The sequence below is a fragment of the Pangasianodon hypophthalmus genome, chromosome 2 (assembly GCF_027358585.1).
Source record: "Pangasianodon hypophthalmus isolate fPanHyp1 chromosome 2, fPanHyp1.pri, whole genome shotgun sequence".
In the NCBI taxonomy this organism is placed as follows: Eukaryota; Metazoa; Chordata; class Actinopteri; order Siluriformes; family Pangasiidae; genus Pangasianodon; species Pangasianodon hypophthalmus.
The window spans coordinates 29,909,663-29,925,720 of NC_069711.1; the positions used below are offsets into that span (position 1 = coordinate 29,909,663).

Sequence of the window (16,058 nt, forward strand, 5' to 3'; positions counted from 1 at the left end):
TAGGAGATGCAGCGGTAGGGAAGAGTGCCCTGTCTCAGATGTTCTGCAGCGATGGTTCTCACTTCCAGAAGAACTATAGCATGGTGAGAACAGTCACCATCCTTCCGTAAACCCCATTCTAAGGCAGCTTTTACCTCAGTACTATTCAGTAACAACAAGTCAAGACTTCTATAATAAGCACATAATCAGTATTAGGTTGGCACAGGTATAATAAAACTCTTCACGGTGAGCTCCATCTCGTTCCTGAAAGAGTATTTGTGGAAATCAGCACGGAGACAGACAATCAGGGTTGCCAGATCTGCAGGACAAAAAGCAGCTCCAAATGTCACCCGTATAAACACTGTCCACGGGTTTTAAAGTGCAACATCATGATTATCATTCCAAAATGTATTCTAATATTTACATGCTGAGGATGGGATTAAGAGATACAGCTATAAGATGAGACCAAGGATGTGTTGTGTTGAATTGTGTGTCTGTGATGGTCATTTTGATAAAGAATTTTGCTATAATTAAATAATTTCTCTTGAATGGGAATATGTGAATGTATTAAGATATGGATTCAAACCATCATTGGAGCTTTCCATCATTGTTTTTTTTTGTGTGTGTGTTTTTTTTTTTTTTTTTTTTTTTTTTTTTCTTTTTTTTTTCTCACGCTTAGTTGGTTAGTTCACTGGCTTTATAATGTAATATATGCTTTTGAGTATTGTGTACATTTTGTGAAAGATATGTAATTTATCTTAGCAACTACCCTAAAAAGGTTAAGATTAATAGAAACATTAATTAGTATTAAACTCATTTCCAAGCCTCCGCTTTTTTGCGGTTCACAATTAAGCTTTCACTCCCAGTTAAGGAGCTGTAGTGCTACAGCTAGATGTCACTCATTGCTCTCAGTGCCAAATACCGTAAGTACCATAAGTACCAAAGGTCAAATGGACAGTACTGCTTCGATTATGAAACAAGGTCCCAGCAGATAGGTGAGAAGTTTTGGTACTGCATTTGGAACATATAATATATAGTACATACATTTTATTAAAGGAATACTCCGGCATTTTCAGGCTGATCTCTGTTTACAGTATGGGTAGCATGTATGATTACCACAGAAGAGAATTTAGACGTGATACAATGCACCAAGTAACAGACAACGTTTTTAGACCAAAATTATAAATGTACGACAAAAGTCTGAGGGCAGACGTTGAATTCTGTTTTACATTTATGCAAAACATTTGTGTACATTTTGCTAAAGCACTTTCATGAATTCTTCATCACACAAAAAAGCATGTTTGTCTCATTCTAAAAACCTTTTATTAGTGTGTCATGGTTGTAGTTTTGAATTTGTGTTATGTAGGTAAAGGGAAAAAACCACTTGGAGGCGTGCTATTATAAGAAAATAATCAACGACGGGCCGGCCCAACATGAAGCAGTCACTACTACCACACCAAAATGTTTTATTCCACTTATGCCACAGCAATTACAATTTTCTTTTTCATTTATTAATGAGCAACATGTTCATTTAAAACGTTTAGTTACAGTGTTTAGCATTTAGTTACCAAAACGAGTTAATTCCTGTTAACACTTACGTTATAGCAGCTATAAATAGTCATTCTCTCACCTTTCACCTTTCTTTTTTCTAGTTCTTGAAGTTAATAAAATAAAATAAAGAAAAGGAAAAAATGGAGCTTGTCATGTTATCGAGAAACTGTAAAACACTAAGTTCAGCCTCTGTCCTGAAGGCGTTCATGTGGTGGAAAACTTACTGACACTGGAGACTCCTTCCAAAAATGTTACGTATCTTTTGTCTGTTTATTATAATCGGTCCAGAATTGAACCGTGCCATGGTATAATCATGTGTAAATGTTTATACCTAGCACTTGCCTTAGACTTCCACTGTACGTGAGTTTTGCGTAAACAGGTGTTCTGTTCTTTTCACAGTATAAGGACACATACAGAAGCTCTTGTCCATAGTAATTGTACATATGCTACAGATGTGTTACATAAAACGTGTTGAAAAACACCAGAGTATTTCTTTAACTCAATTGAAGAACGTTAGTTCTCTATCTGCAGAGTCTTTTCACCCTGTTAGTCCCTTCTTGCAGGTTGCGACTCAGTAGATCTAGGAGACTAGAGTAGCTACATCTCTCTACTAACCCATTTTAGTGGATCTAATGACTTAGCACACAGCTCTTATGTGGTTGAAGAAAGTCAATTGAGTTCTATTGAATGGAGATGAAGTGATTTGAATACAGAAGAGAGGGACGCAGAGGTGCTGTCGCACACGGCTGCCTGCATCAGCATGCTGCACGGCTACAGGTGACAGGAACGTCAATAATTTATACAACCACTGCAGTAATTGGGTGCTCTGTGTGTGTGTGTGTGTGTGTGAGGTCGTAGTATTAGAGATTTGCAGGCATAGGTACAGTGCCAACGTGCTCAGCATGATAAAAGGTAAAGCATTGTGTTTCACAGACAGAGAGAGAGACGGAGAGAACGCTTGTACAGGTCAAATAGGTGAACCGGACATCACTAAAGATCGTTAAATATGACACATGGAGAACGATCGATTGATCGACGGACAGCGCGTAGGCAGGATTTGAAGGGCACGCCATAAACGATGGCACTCATGGAAAATGTCGGCCGGCTTGTTAGCGAAGCTGGGCTGGGCCGTGTTTACGAGCAATGAGCTCTCATTGGCATTCCAGGGTGTGTGTGTGTGCAGTCGTTACCTCTGCCAGCCGGCACATCTTTCCAGGATCACAGTCTGTCTCTTTCTCTCTCGCCCATGGATTTGTTTAATACTGAACAGAAACTTAATAAAACCACACCTGTAGAACCGATTCAGTCAAATGTATGAAATGCCGAAACATCTTATTAAATGCCAGATGATTCTTTTGATCTAAGACACATTTTTGTTCGACTTTCACACACCAAGACCACCACAGGGCCAGCACTTTACTAGATGCTTCCTGGGTGGTGGTTCAGTCATAGCTCAGCAGTGACTTAAGATACAGTCCTCCATCCACAGCCACCCAACAGCATCCTGTGGTCTGAAATTGGCAAAGGCTATAGGATGAGTAACACAAATACTGCCTGGAAAGAGATCTCTAGTCTCTAAATATACATCTACAGCAAGGTGTAATAAACTGGCCAGCAGGAATACACAATCAGGGTTTATACAAGGTTGGTGTACATAATAAACCCAGTGTAGACATGTAGAGCTTTTTTTTTTTTCATGCGATGTGGGTTGTAGGTTACACTTGTGTGAATATGAATGTGTGTGTGCTACAGACTGCTGGTGTGGAGCTGCTGGTGAAGTCAGTGAACATTCCGGAGACCTGCGACAGTGTGGTGAGACTCACTCATTCATTCACTTACTCATTCTTTCATTCACTCACTCATTCATTCGCTAATTCACTCACACAATCACTCATTCGTTTACTCACTCATGCACTCACATATTCCCTCACTCATTCCCTCACTTCATCACTCACTCACTCACTCAGTTAATTAACATCCACACTCAGTGACTCACTCACTCACTCAGATAATTAACTTCCTCCCTCACTCACTCACTCACTCACTCACTCGATTCGTTCATGTCTTTTTTCTTTCAGGAGCTGTATATCTTTGACTCTGCAGGACGGGAGACTTTCATGGAGGCATGTGAGAAAATGGTAATGCAATTTTTTCCTACAAAATTGTTTAAAAAACATTCAGATTATCACCATTGCACTAATTTTTTATTTTTTTTTTTTACAAACACTGTAAATGAATTTGCTTTGGCATTATGCTTTTCTCTTTCTCTCTCTCTGCTTCCATCCTTCTCTAGAGCGAATAATTTGGATTATTTGCTTTACTGCGTCAGAACTAATCTGCATACAATGGAGAAAATCTTTATTCAAATGCTGCATGTCACTCTGATGACTGTCACTGCCACCGGAAATGTAGCTCTGTGTCATGGACTTACATAAGAAAGAAATGGTGGCTAGTGTGAACGGAGTGTGGGTGTGAAGGATCTGAAACACTGATTGCTGCCCTGTGCAGCAGTTTCATGTTCTCTCTGCTCCAGTACACCTGATTAAACTCAGGAAAGGGTCGGTAATTAGCCGCTGTGTTAGAGCAGGGGAAACAGCAAATTGCACAGGGCTTTGGGTCTGCGGAAACACTCGCGCTAGAACCACTAATTTAAGAAACATCTAAAAATTGGAGTCTAGCAGGGGTTGGCAGGAGTAGAGCCTTTTCCCACGCCATAATAAATTCCCTAGCCCTATTAGTTAAGAGCTTTACTCTCACTGCTCCACTGGGCTAATTGAGCTCCTGCATGTATTTGCTGAATGTGTGTGTTTTTGTCTGTCAGCGACACCGGTGCTGTATATAGTTACAGGCCGTGTGTACATATGTTTTCTTGCGTAGTGGGGGCAGCCGTCAGTGGTGTGTGTGGTGTTTGAGATCAGCAGCCTGGACTCGTTCAACAGTTGCAGCCGTTGGCTAGAGAGAGTCCGAGCTCACTGCAACGGACTGCAGTTACCAGGTGAGAGAAAGCTCTCCTGAGACAAACACACACATTTCTTTAATGCCTTTTCCATTCCACACTGCAGTGAGCCATATGGAAGTACACACTAAGACTAAGATTTTTAATTACTTAATTTAACTACTTGTACAATAAACAGTATATATGCTTACTACACAGGGTATAGTAATGGCATATTAAAATCAAACGTTTTTTTTTTTTATTCTCTTAAAGATCCTGTTCATTTGAATAGAGAGCTCATGTGGTCCATGTGTTGTTACTTAACAGAGAAACATTTACAGTATGGCATGGCTTTCTATAGTTAATTAAAACAAACAAATAAATAAATAATAGAAACACCCACCAGCAGCGAGCACAGAGAGGCAGTCCAGGGCAAGGTGGTTTAGAGTCGGGATCATTTCTAATGCTTTGTGTTTAATTAAAATGTGCTTTTAATTAAGAAATTTAGTTTACATCACATTATAGTATTTTCTATTATATATACAGTACTAGTAAGGCATGTAGTAAGGCAAATGTAGTAAGGCATAATATGTACTATGAAAAATAAATAATAAAAAAAAGTTTATCCATTTTAATGAAAAATAAAACGAATAACAAAAAGCAGTAAGAAGCAAAACCAGAGATGATAAGGCTTTATAGGGAAAATAAATGTTTTTAAATTTAAAAATGTCTGTTGTGGGGGTGCCTTTATTAATTATCTCAGAGCTGCAACAGAAAAAGCCTGTTCACCTTTAAACCTCCTTTTCTTAAGCTGGATGATGTTACTTTTGATTTGCTGAATGATTTAGTGAGATTCCTGCATACCCTGGACATTTGGTGAATAAAGAGATTCTTATTCTCTGATTTGGGGCACAGCTCCATGGTCAGGAATCCGAGTACTAGATTATTATCATCTTAAAATCTTTTAACTTCTTTCCAGATTTTAAAGCAGATCACTAATGGGCTAAATTATCAAAAAGCAAATAACAAGAAAAAAAAAAAAAACGAAAATGCAAATTGAATATTAAAAAGTTGCCTCAGGCTGGGCTGGCATTAGACAGAGCCTCCGGCACTCTGTCTGAACTGACAGTTACAGAGTGTCTGTGTGTTAAAGGTGTGTTAGTGGGGAATAAGTCGGACCTGGCATCGAGGAGAGAGGTGGAGACATCAGTGGCACAGGAGTGGGCACAGGAACAAGGTCTTCAGTACCACGAGACCTCCGCTGTGAGTGGCCTCTGATCCACACCACTACTTCTCATTCATCATAATATTAAACCTGAGTTTAGCATTTCAGTTTAGCACATTTTACAGACTGCTGTTAAATAATATTCAGTAACCACTTTAGCATTTTTCATACGGAATGAGCTGAAGCTTATTTCCTCTTACTAACCCAGTATTCATCTGTGTGTGTTTGTACTACAGAAGGAGATGGAGAACTGTGATGCCCCCTTTCTGAGTTTAGCCCAAGCCTTTTATGCTCTGTATCAGGACCAAAGGCAGATGATCCAGAGGCTCGGTTAGGACCCACAGTGACCGACAACCTCTGATGGTCTGTTTATAGCTCATGTGTACTTATTTATTTATTCAATCATGACATCTTAACTAATCCCAATTAGGCACAGCTTTGGCATGGCTCAGATCATACATCACTGACAGGCAGCACTGCATATTCATTGGTCAACTTAAATCCAACACTGCAGCAGTTAATCACTGTATCCTATCCACTGTATAGCCGTATGTGGACCTTCCCCAAACTTTCCCCAAACCACAAAGTTGGAAGCACACGATTGTACAGGATGTCTTTGTATACTGTAGAATTACAATTTCCCTTGACTGGAAAGGTGTCCAAACATGTTGCAGCCTGACACAAAGCAAGCTCCATGAAGTCATGGTTTGCCAAGGTTGGAGTGGAAGATCTCGAGTGGCCTGCACAGAGCCCTGACCTCAACCCCACTGAACACCTTTGGGATGAGTTGGAATGCCAACGAGCCCCAGGGCTTCGCAGGGCCTGACCTCACTAATGCTCTTGTTGCTGAATGGGCAAATCCCCACAGCCATGCTCTAAAATCTAGTGGAAAGCTTTCCCAGAAGAGTGGAGGATATTATAATAGCAAAGGGATGGGGGGGTAAATCTGGAATGGGATGTTCAAAAAGTAAATATGTATGTGATGGTCAGGTGTCCACAAATAGTGTACTTTGGCCGTATAATGTATCTACTCGATCTCCCTCGGCTCCGTTATTTGTCCAATATCATTTAAACTTCCATTTCTATGGTGATGATTCACCAGTTTATCTCAGCATGAAACCTTCTGCTCCTCTCCCTCCTCCTGCTTTAATCAGCTGCCTACAGGAAAGCAAATGCTGGATGACTTCAAACTTTCTCAGACTGAACTATGACAAGACAGCAATGGCATTCTCATAACTCCTTCTATCGCTGTTCAAAATCATCTTTGACACAATACTCCCTTTTCAGTCACATATAAATTCTGCAATAAAAATCTTCACAATATTGCCTGTCTCTGGCCTGGTCTAAGCATTCAAGATGTACAAATGTGTTTATTACATCCCATCTTGATTACTGTAATTAAAATTTTTCCTCTTAAATCCCTTAACAAACAGTATAGGGATATCGTAATATGCCGAGTTACTGACGCCAGAAATGTTGCCCGTATCTCTCCTGTTCTTCAACAACTTAACTGGCTTAACTCACTCCGTGGTCTAGATCTCTCCTACCTTTCTGAACAGCTCATCCCCTATACAGCAACCCACTCACTCAGATCTTACACAAGATTCCTTACACAAAACTCTCTAGAGCTTGTGACAGAACCTTTAGTGTCGCTGCCCTGAAACTCTGACTCAAGACTTCACAAAACTCATTCAAAACAAACCTCAACAAGTACATATGAAGTTAGTTCATTTTATATGCTTATTCTTTTTTTAATATACCTTGAGTTGATACCTTGAATGTGAAATGTGTTAAATAAATAATAACTCAGTAATAATAATAATAATAATAATAATAATAATAGTTGTTGTTTGTTGTCGTCACTATTTTACCTGATCACAGCATGGTTATCTTGGAGCTGAGACCCTCACACTTAACTTTCAGTAAGACCTAAGAATATTTTGAACGTACTGTAGATACAATAATAGATGGGACATCTTAGACAAATTTGAAGGTCATGTTATTTTTAATGGCGGTGTAGATGTACACCCGTCTGCTAATATTTCTGTTTTGATTTGTACAAGTTCTATATGGCTATATTACAGTTGTTCTTTTGGTACGACGAGCAGTATTGTTTCTTTGCCTTTGATAAACCCTGGGAGGTTGAAATAAATTTTTATTGCTTTGTTGCGACACACTGCACCAGTTCATGAGGAGAGCGTGCGGCGTGTCTGAGTTAGTGAGGTTCACACTGCCTGTGTCCTTTCCTCAGAGAGCTCAAACTCACAGAGCTGAATTTTAGCCAAGCGCCACACTTCACTGAACAAAACAGGGTTTAGGCAAGGCAGCGGCCATGTTGTCTCCTTTCCTGTCATCACCGTGACGTGATGGATATTCAAAGAAATGCTGTGGTGCTCGAGTGAAATGTTCACAGCTTTCTCAGGGTCGGTGTGACGCAGATTTGGACAGAGATGAATGAAATAAAGAAGCTTTAATGTCGTGCAACACACGCACTCACAAGCGCAGACACAAAGCCAATGTCCTTGATGTGTGCTTGTGGCTCTGCAGCTTTTTAAAAACCCTGTAAGTGTGTGGATGCGTACGCTTCAGAGCACATCTATGGCAGTGTAATCTAATTTCCCACACTGTATTAATGCTGCCGTATCCATGCTCGTAAGAGCCACGATTATAAGATCCATCAGACACATAGAGAGCTGAGAAATCTAAAATAGCTTTGTACCATATTAACCAGAAGGACAATGACTGCAATTTTAATCTTTACAATAATGTGGAAGTGTATTTAATTTAATTCTTCATGAATAAAAAATCTAATAAAAGAGTTGTTATTAAAGCTATGCTCATCTGTTAAAACACATATCTGAGTGACTTCATTATACTCCCGAGTGAACTGACAGAAAGACTTTAGGCCACACTTTGATATATATATATATATATATATATATATATATATATATATATATATATATATACATATAAAAAATACAATATGTGTGCTCTGTGCCAGTGAAAATGACGCCTGTGAATGTTCTTGAATTCTGCCAGTTTAAGTGTTATGAATCAAAACCTTGACTATACCAGAACACGTGTCAGTGAATTACTAATCACTCGACATACACCATATGGCCAAAAGTTTCTGGACGCCTGACTATCACACCAATATGTGGGCCTTTCCCCAAACTGTTGCCACAAAGTTAGAAGCACACAGTTGTCTAAAATATCTTTGAATATTGTAGCATTATGAGTTCCAGCATGACAATGCCCCGGCGCACAAAGCAAGGTCTATACAGACGAGTTGCCAAGGTTGTGTGGAAGAACTGGAGTGGCCTGCACAATGCCCAACATCAACCCTATTGAACACCTTTGGAATGAATTGGAATGTGGATTACATACCAGGCCTTCTCATCTGACATCAGTGTACAAGCTTACTAATGCTCTAGTGGCTAAATGGCACAAATCCCCAAAGCAACATTTCATTTGAAAATCTAAGCCTACCCAGTAGAGTGGAGGCTGTTATAGCAGCAAAGGGGACACCAGCTCCATATTAATGGCCATGTTTTTTTTTTTTTTGAATGGGATATTCAGCAAGCACATATGGGTGTGATTGTCAGGTGTGCACATACTTCTAGCCATATAGAGTATATGTGTCAAGTGAATTCCACTAAAGCAACTTCTGGCTTACTTACTATCTGGGAAATGGCATATGGAATAATAATTATAAGCTAACAGTTAATAAATTAGTCTTATTGATAGATTGTGAGGTGTTAAATGTTAAGCAAAGAAACAAGATAATAACTCAAAATAGTTGTTGAATTATTAATTAGAATTTTTTTTTCTCACAACTTGTGGTTCAGAGCTTCTGTAGTTTTGTATATGCATAAGTAATTGTTTCTAAAAAGAACATCTGTAGATCATTTAATGGTAGATCTATTTTTTTTTTTTACTTTTTTTTTTTAACCACCAGAGACATCTGTAACTTCCCTGAACAACATACAGCCTGACGTTATTGTTGGTTCTGCAGTCATCGTGGAAAGTGATTTGAACATTTATGATTGATTCGATGGGTTCAGGATTTTGGCAAGTCATCAAGGCATATGAATGCTTTCTTCCTTTTTTATTACTTATATTGTGACAATGTATAGGCTCTAGGCTATATGTGTGTGCGTGTGTTGGCTCATCTCCATGTTGTGTTATAGCGAGGTAGTGTACAGTAGCCAGGTGCCCTGCTGTGACTGAGAAGTAAGCCAGGGTGGCCCAATGTAGCCTCACACACACACACACAGAAATAGAAAATAGAAGACTGACCACACACACTTAGTGTGAGTTTGGGAGCTCCCAAGCCCAGTATTAGCAGGCATATCCCATCTGTGATCTGCCAGACAGACGCTGAGATCTGAGAGTCCCACTACAGGGGGTGAGCCAGCCCAAGTGTGTGAGTGTGTGAAAAAAGAAAGAAAGACAGAAATGTAGAGCAAGTTTTGGACACAAACCTAGAAAATCTAGGCCATTGTAGCTAGGGTTGTGTGCTAGTCACAGTTCAAATCACTAAACTGCCAGAGAGGCTCTGGTGTGCTTTTGACCCTCGGCAGTGAATGAACCCCTCTAGGGCTAGAGCAATTTTCAACTGCTCAGCATATGCTGAATTATTCTTAGTACACCAGTGGTTTGTTTCTTTTTCAGGACATTCCAGATTGTTGTATTGGCTATGCTCAGTTCTTGTGCAATGGCTCTGATCAATTTCCCCTTTTCTCAGCTTTAGAATGGCTTGCTTTTCTCCCATAGACAACTCTCTGGTCTTCATGTTGGTTTATCCTTTTTTAACAAGAAAATGCAGGCTTCACAGGCGAAACGCAGGGCTCAAACCAAGAGTAGATATTCAGAGCTATTAATTGTTTAAATAGTCAGTCTAACAGGGCACACCCAGGCAATGAGAAACACCTGTCAGTCACATGTTCCAGTATTTTTGATCACTTGAAAAGTCATCTAGATGTAAATATCAGGAAATAAACACTGAAATTCTGATCTATTGTCTCATATTCATCTTTTGATCTCAAACTCAAATATATTTAGAGTATAGTAAAAACAAAAGAATTACCGTTCCAATACTTCTGGAGGGGACTGTATATGCTTGGACCACCTGTACAGTCCTTGGGCTAGACTCTTAATACTTAATACCTGGATTGGCACCTGCCTCTTATATTGGATAAAAGTGCATGAATGAGTGTGTGTTATCTTAGCTAAATCTTTAGAGCTGCATTTAGTTTCTTGTTTGAAGCCACCAGAAGGCTCTGAGTTCAAATCCATGTCTTCCAGAAAGCTGCAGTTTTATGATTGGGGCAGTGGCAGCAACAACTCAGTGATACATTTCAGTGTTAGTGACCAAAAGGTTGTTAGAATCCTAGGATTTCCAGAGACCCTCAAGGGCTCTTGAGTCAGACCTTAATTCCTAACTGCTCAGCTATGTTCTCATATTACTACCATAAAAGTGTCTGCCAAATAAATTAAAGTGTGCCATCTTGGCTAAATCTGCCGAGCTGCCTACAGTTTCATATTCAAAGCCAATATTCATATGTTCACTAAATTGACTCCAGGTTACACCTTGGGTTATAGTCTTTACTTATGCGGGATGTATTTTTATTCAAGATATGACAGTAATGAATGTTTTCCTGACATAAATATCCAAACCTGAGCCCTTCACTGGCATGCAAAATGACAGCATTATAGAAATTGTATATGTCGTAACAAATCAACCTGCGAGATGACTCCTGACTTACGAGGTGGCTGATTGCTGCAGTGCTATCGCTTTCTCTTTCTTCATCTTCTTTCTCTGTGCTATAAGAGCATGGACTGCAGCAATGGTCTGCTATTCCAAGAGCATTAGTATTCTGCACGCACACATGGACGTACACACAAATACACACGCACATACACACAGGCGCGGCAAACTCAGTGGCCTTTCTGCGCTTTTGATAATAATGGCCAACAGAGGGAGCAAGAGCTTACCTATAACATGACTGGCGATAAACAGAGCAGGTTTTCCTTCAGCTCACCAGGAACATTTAGTTCACACTGTGAGTCAAGCTCTCTCATGGGAGTTCAGCTTTATGTTTATTTTATTGTTGTTAATTCAGAACCAGATGAGAACAGTATCTGATGGTATTGGCACCATACTCACTGCATATCTTAAGGTTTTCCATCATGTAGGTCATTTAGAATGTCCATTAGTAGTAAGTCAAGACCACTGGACTTGTGATATAATTACATCTTGTTCTGAACTGAAAGACCATCTCATAGTGGAATGTATTCAGGATTATAACACAAGTTTAATCGCCTTTAAAAATCAATCTCATCTTCCTTAATTTTCCTCAACTGGCTTTTTATTGATGTTCAGTGGCTTTTATTGTATGATTTTCAGTATCTGATACCACTTAGTATTTTATAAGAGGGCAATATTACATTGACTGCCATAACACTGCAGCAGCAGTTCACAGACTGAATAATTTAGTTAGAAAACTGACAGAATATATATTTTTAAATGAACTGGTTAAAAGGATCATTCATCCTTTGAAATTTCACCAAATCAATTTCGCACTGGTATGTTTGCTTTTCAGAAAATATTTCTGACTATATTTTAGTCACTCAAACCTTGTTATGAAGACAATAAACTTTCCTCTACTGAATAATAAATTGCATGATTTAGTGGATGTGGCATGCTGGTGCCTCACAGCTTCCAGGTCCCTGGTTCAGTGTGGAGATTTGCATGTTCTCTCCGTATCCATGTGGGTTTCCTCTGGGTTCTCTGGTCTCCTCCCACAAACATACTGGTAGGCGGATAGGTGATTATAAATTGCCCCTAGATGTGAATGAATGTGTGTATGGTGTGTATGATGGACTGGTGTCCCATTCAGGGTGTATTTCCGCCTCGTGCTCAGCGATCCTGAGATAGGCTTCGGATAAAACGGCTATTGAAGATGAATGAATGAAAACAGATTAGACAAAAGAAAAAGGCACAGAGGCAGCCAGATTCTTCATCAGTCCAGATTCTATGAGTATGCATTTTTTTTTTTTTTTTGCATATTGGAACATGACAGGCTTTTAATTTTATGATGCAAGAACACTTTCCTGTGACAAAAAATACTACTCAGATATTTTTAGCTCCACTTTCCCTGAAAAGATTTAATCATAACAACATTTAAAAAATTGTTTAGGGTGACAATTCCTGGACTGCAAAGATTTTTTTATGACTCCAGATTTACTCATCATGGGGCTGATAACATGCTTGGAGTGTAGTGACCATGGTGGCAGGGGACCCACTTGTGCAAGAAACCTTCTGCAAGCCTCTGCAAGGTGTTCTTGTGAAGTATTAATGCACCTTTCCATCATGGAGTCTCTCTGCAGTGTCAGCATTCGCAGCAGATACTTCATACAAAACTTTCTTGCAGCCACTAAACAGAATCAATCAAGTACTGGTGGAGTAACCTGTCAATCATAATAAACAATGTTTGTGTTTACAAATTTGATGCTATATTTCTTAACACATCAATTCACAGCCAACTTGGTGACAGTTTTATGTTTGTTGATGAATGCTTGGCTCACGTCAGAATCCAAAAATATCCTCATTTTTAAAATGGCTCATATTCATTTTTGTTTTTTGGCTTGCAGCTTGCCAGACATTATGACTGAATGTTTTCTAATTTTACACTTCCCATTTACCCCTCTCTGATTCACTAGACCACAGGGAAGCAGGCGCAATCTGAGCGTGCTCAATCTCTCTCTCTCTGTCGTTCACTTTTCCTCACTCTCTCTCTCCCGTTGTGCGGATCAAAGCTCCTGATGTGTCTCCCTGCAGGGCGGTGTGATCAACCATGAGGGCACATGGCACACGCGCACATACACACACACACACACACACACATGTACACTTGTCTAACAGCCAATATGGTAAATCTCTGCAGGTAATAATAATAATAATAGGTGGTTTTGAAGAATGGCTACACCTGACGAGCTGTGACATCACTGCACTACGTCCGGTGACCTGGGCCTGACCCTCTCTCGATTCCACCCACTGAGGCTCATCAAGACATCTAGATCTGACAGTTTCACTGCAGCGGTGTCTGATCGCTTCAGACTTCCGTCTGACTGTCATTTAGTACTATCTGAAAAATGCACAGCCATGTTTTCAACTTGCTCGTAGGTGCACAACTGGCATTTAATGGCCTCGGGGAAAGATAGTGAACTTACCTTTAATGGATAGTAACTATGTTATAACATAACCTAAGGGGACTTTGAAGGGAGGACATCAGTAGCAGCTTTTTTAGAGTGGCTCCATCCTGAAAAGCTAAAAAACTACTATATTACAGGACTATTCTTACTCTGAATGATAAGAATGGAAGTTAACCTCTAAAGCTAAGTCAACATTTTGTATGAATCCTGTTAAAGTTGAAAAAAAGAAAGAAAGAAATTTACACAATTTTCCTGTCAAGCCCAAAAGTAGACAAGACATGATCCACCATCTTAAGCTTTCATTTTTAGTTTTGCACTGCATCTAGTTGTGAGGATAATGTTATCAACAGTTAAGGGAAGCTTATCGCTGCCAGTTTGACATCCTGCATTAAACATGGATACTTGTCTGTTCCTTTTTAATAATATTAAACTGTTAGAGGTTGTAGTGAAATAATTAGCTTTACAATTTATAACTTACACAAGTACATGAGTTGGTCCTTTCATATCCTGTCATTTCTGCTGCTTGAGCCGCATCTTACATGTGTGTGTTGTTACGTAAGTGTCAGTGCTTATGCAACCATTGCACAGTGGCTCTTTAAGCTTCAAAAAAAAAAAAATCCTAGGCCATGTAACCCTTCCACATTTTCACTGTAAATGGTGTACAGCATAGGCAAGACCACTTTTGAACAAAACTATGTTTTACAAAAACATCTATTTCCTTTTTTTCTCCTCCAGTGAGTCACAATAAAACCCATTCCCCAATTCTTTTGTTTCCATGACGACTTTATTGACTTTTGATTTGTTCTCATTTTTTATGTCTTTTTTTCCGTCCTTCTCTTGCGTCAGGGAAGTCTATCTGTGGTTTATTAACATATATATTTATATATTCATATATAATTAATACATATATTAACTTATAAGTTGTGGCCAGGATACAGGTTTGTCTTTTTTTTGCCCTGGGTTCACCTCGGCCACAACGCTTCACAGTATTAATGCGCAAAAGAATGAGATGGATACATACAGGAAGTAAAGAGGGAGGTGGGTGGGGAGGAGGGGGCGGAGTCACAGGTCGCCCTGGAGACCGAGAAGAGAGTTGAAAAAATAGAAACCTTTTAAAACTCACAATGCTCATTGTCAACTACACACTCCCTCTCTTTCACCTGTGTATGTCTCTGTCTCTCTTTCTGTTTCTTTCATTTTCTTTCTCCCCATTACTCGCTCCTCTTCTTTTGAAACATGGTTTAAAACTCGTTAAATTACGGTAGATGGGAAAATCATGCATTTTCTTTATCTCTTTTTTTGGACATTTTTCACTTTTTCACTTTTTTTCAACATGGAAACTCATCATAGTCATCTTCATTGTTGTAAATAGCTCACAACTCAGAGAGCTCTTGTATCCCCAGTCCTTATTACCCCTCATGTTCTGGTTCTCCATCCTTTCTCTCACTCATTTGTTCCCTGTCTCTCTTTTTCTGGCCCATGTTCAGTCATTTCCCCTCCCAGCCAGTATTGGTCTCTGTGGCTCTCATACAGGCGTAGTGCGACGGTTGGCTGCGTTGCTGTGTGAGTCCTTTGCGTCTTTCTGGATACAGTTGTGGACCTGCAGGAAGTTATGGTCCCTCTCCGAGTTGTAGGTGGCTGGGGGAGTGGCTTTCAGCGTATCTGCTCCTCCACGGCTCAGAGTGTACATGGAGATGTCGGTGGATGGCAGAGCTCCAAAGCCCTTGAGGCCCAGCGGAGAGGTGTCACGTGACTGTGAGGGTTCCGTGGAGCGGCTGGAGGAGCGTGAGCGGCGCCGATAACGGTAGCGGTAGCTGGGGATGCGTGTGATGGCTGAGCCATGCAGGTAGTCTGCGTTTCCAGTGGCAATGCCTCTTCCAGCCCGGGCACTGGCAGCTCGGAGTTCACGGTGCCGGTCGATAAACATGTGCACGGCCAGGACACCCACCATCTCGGCCATGATGAAAGACAGAGCACCAAAGTAGAAGCTCCAGCCGTACGAGTAGCTGTTCTTTTTAGAATCGCTCTTGGTGGGGTCACCAGCATTCGCTGATATGTAGACAATCATGCCAATGATGTTGCTCAAACCTGATAGATAGATAGATAGATAGATAGATAAAAAAAATAGTTGGTCAGCTTACAAATTGA

The 16,058-nt window shown here is 40.0% G+C and overlaps 2 protein-coding genes across 6 annotated transcripts in view; one reads left to right on the forward strand and one right to left on the reverse strand.

Moving 5' to 3' along the window:
* The window catches only part of ift27 (intraflagellar transport 27 homolog (Chlamydomonas)), a 50,938-nt gene that overhangs the window by 2,899 nt on the left and 31,981 nt on the right, over window positions 1-16,058 (forward strand). For 2 of the 5 annotated variants that reach the window (XM_053231253.1, XM_026933406.3), the window contains exons 2-7: window positions 4-83; window positions 3,283-3,342; window positions 3,609-3,668; window positions 4,408-4,525; window positions 5,619-5,728; window positions 5,927-6,053. In XM_053231253.1, the coding sequence (XP_053087228.1) occupies window positions 4-83; window positions 3,283-3,342; window positions 3,609-3,668; window positions 4,408-4,525; window positions 5,619-5,728; window positions 5,927-6,025 (527 nt within the window). In that variant the 3' untranslated portion in view covers window positions 6,026-6,053. The other 3 variants (XM_053231246.1, XM_034314687.2, XM_026933405.3) reach the window with 3 other exon arrangements.
* The window catches only part of cacng2a (calcium channel, voltage-dependent, gamma subunit 2a), a 59,990-nt gene continuing 59,269 nt past the window's right edge, over window positions 15,338-16,058 (reverse strand). Inside the window, 1 exon segment of the mRNA XM_026933404.3 lies at window positions 15,338-15,998. Within this exon segment, the coding sequence (XP_026789205.2) occupies window positions 15,436-15,998 (563 nt within the window). The 3' untranslated portion in view covers window positions 15,338-15,435.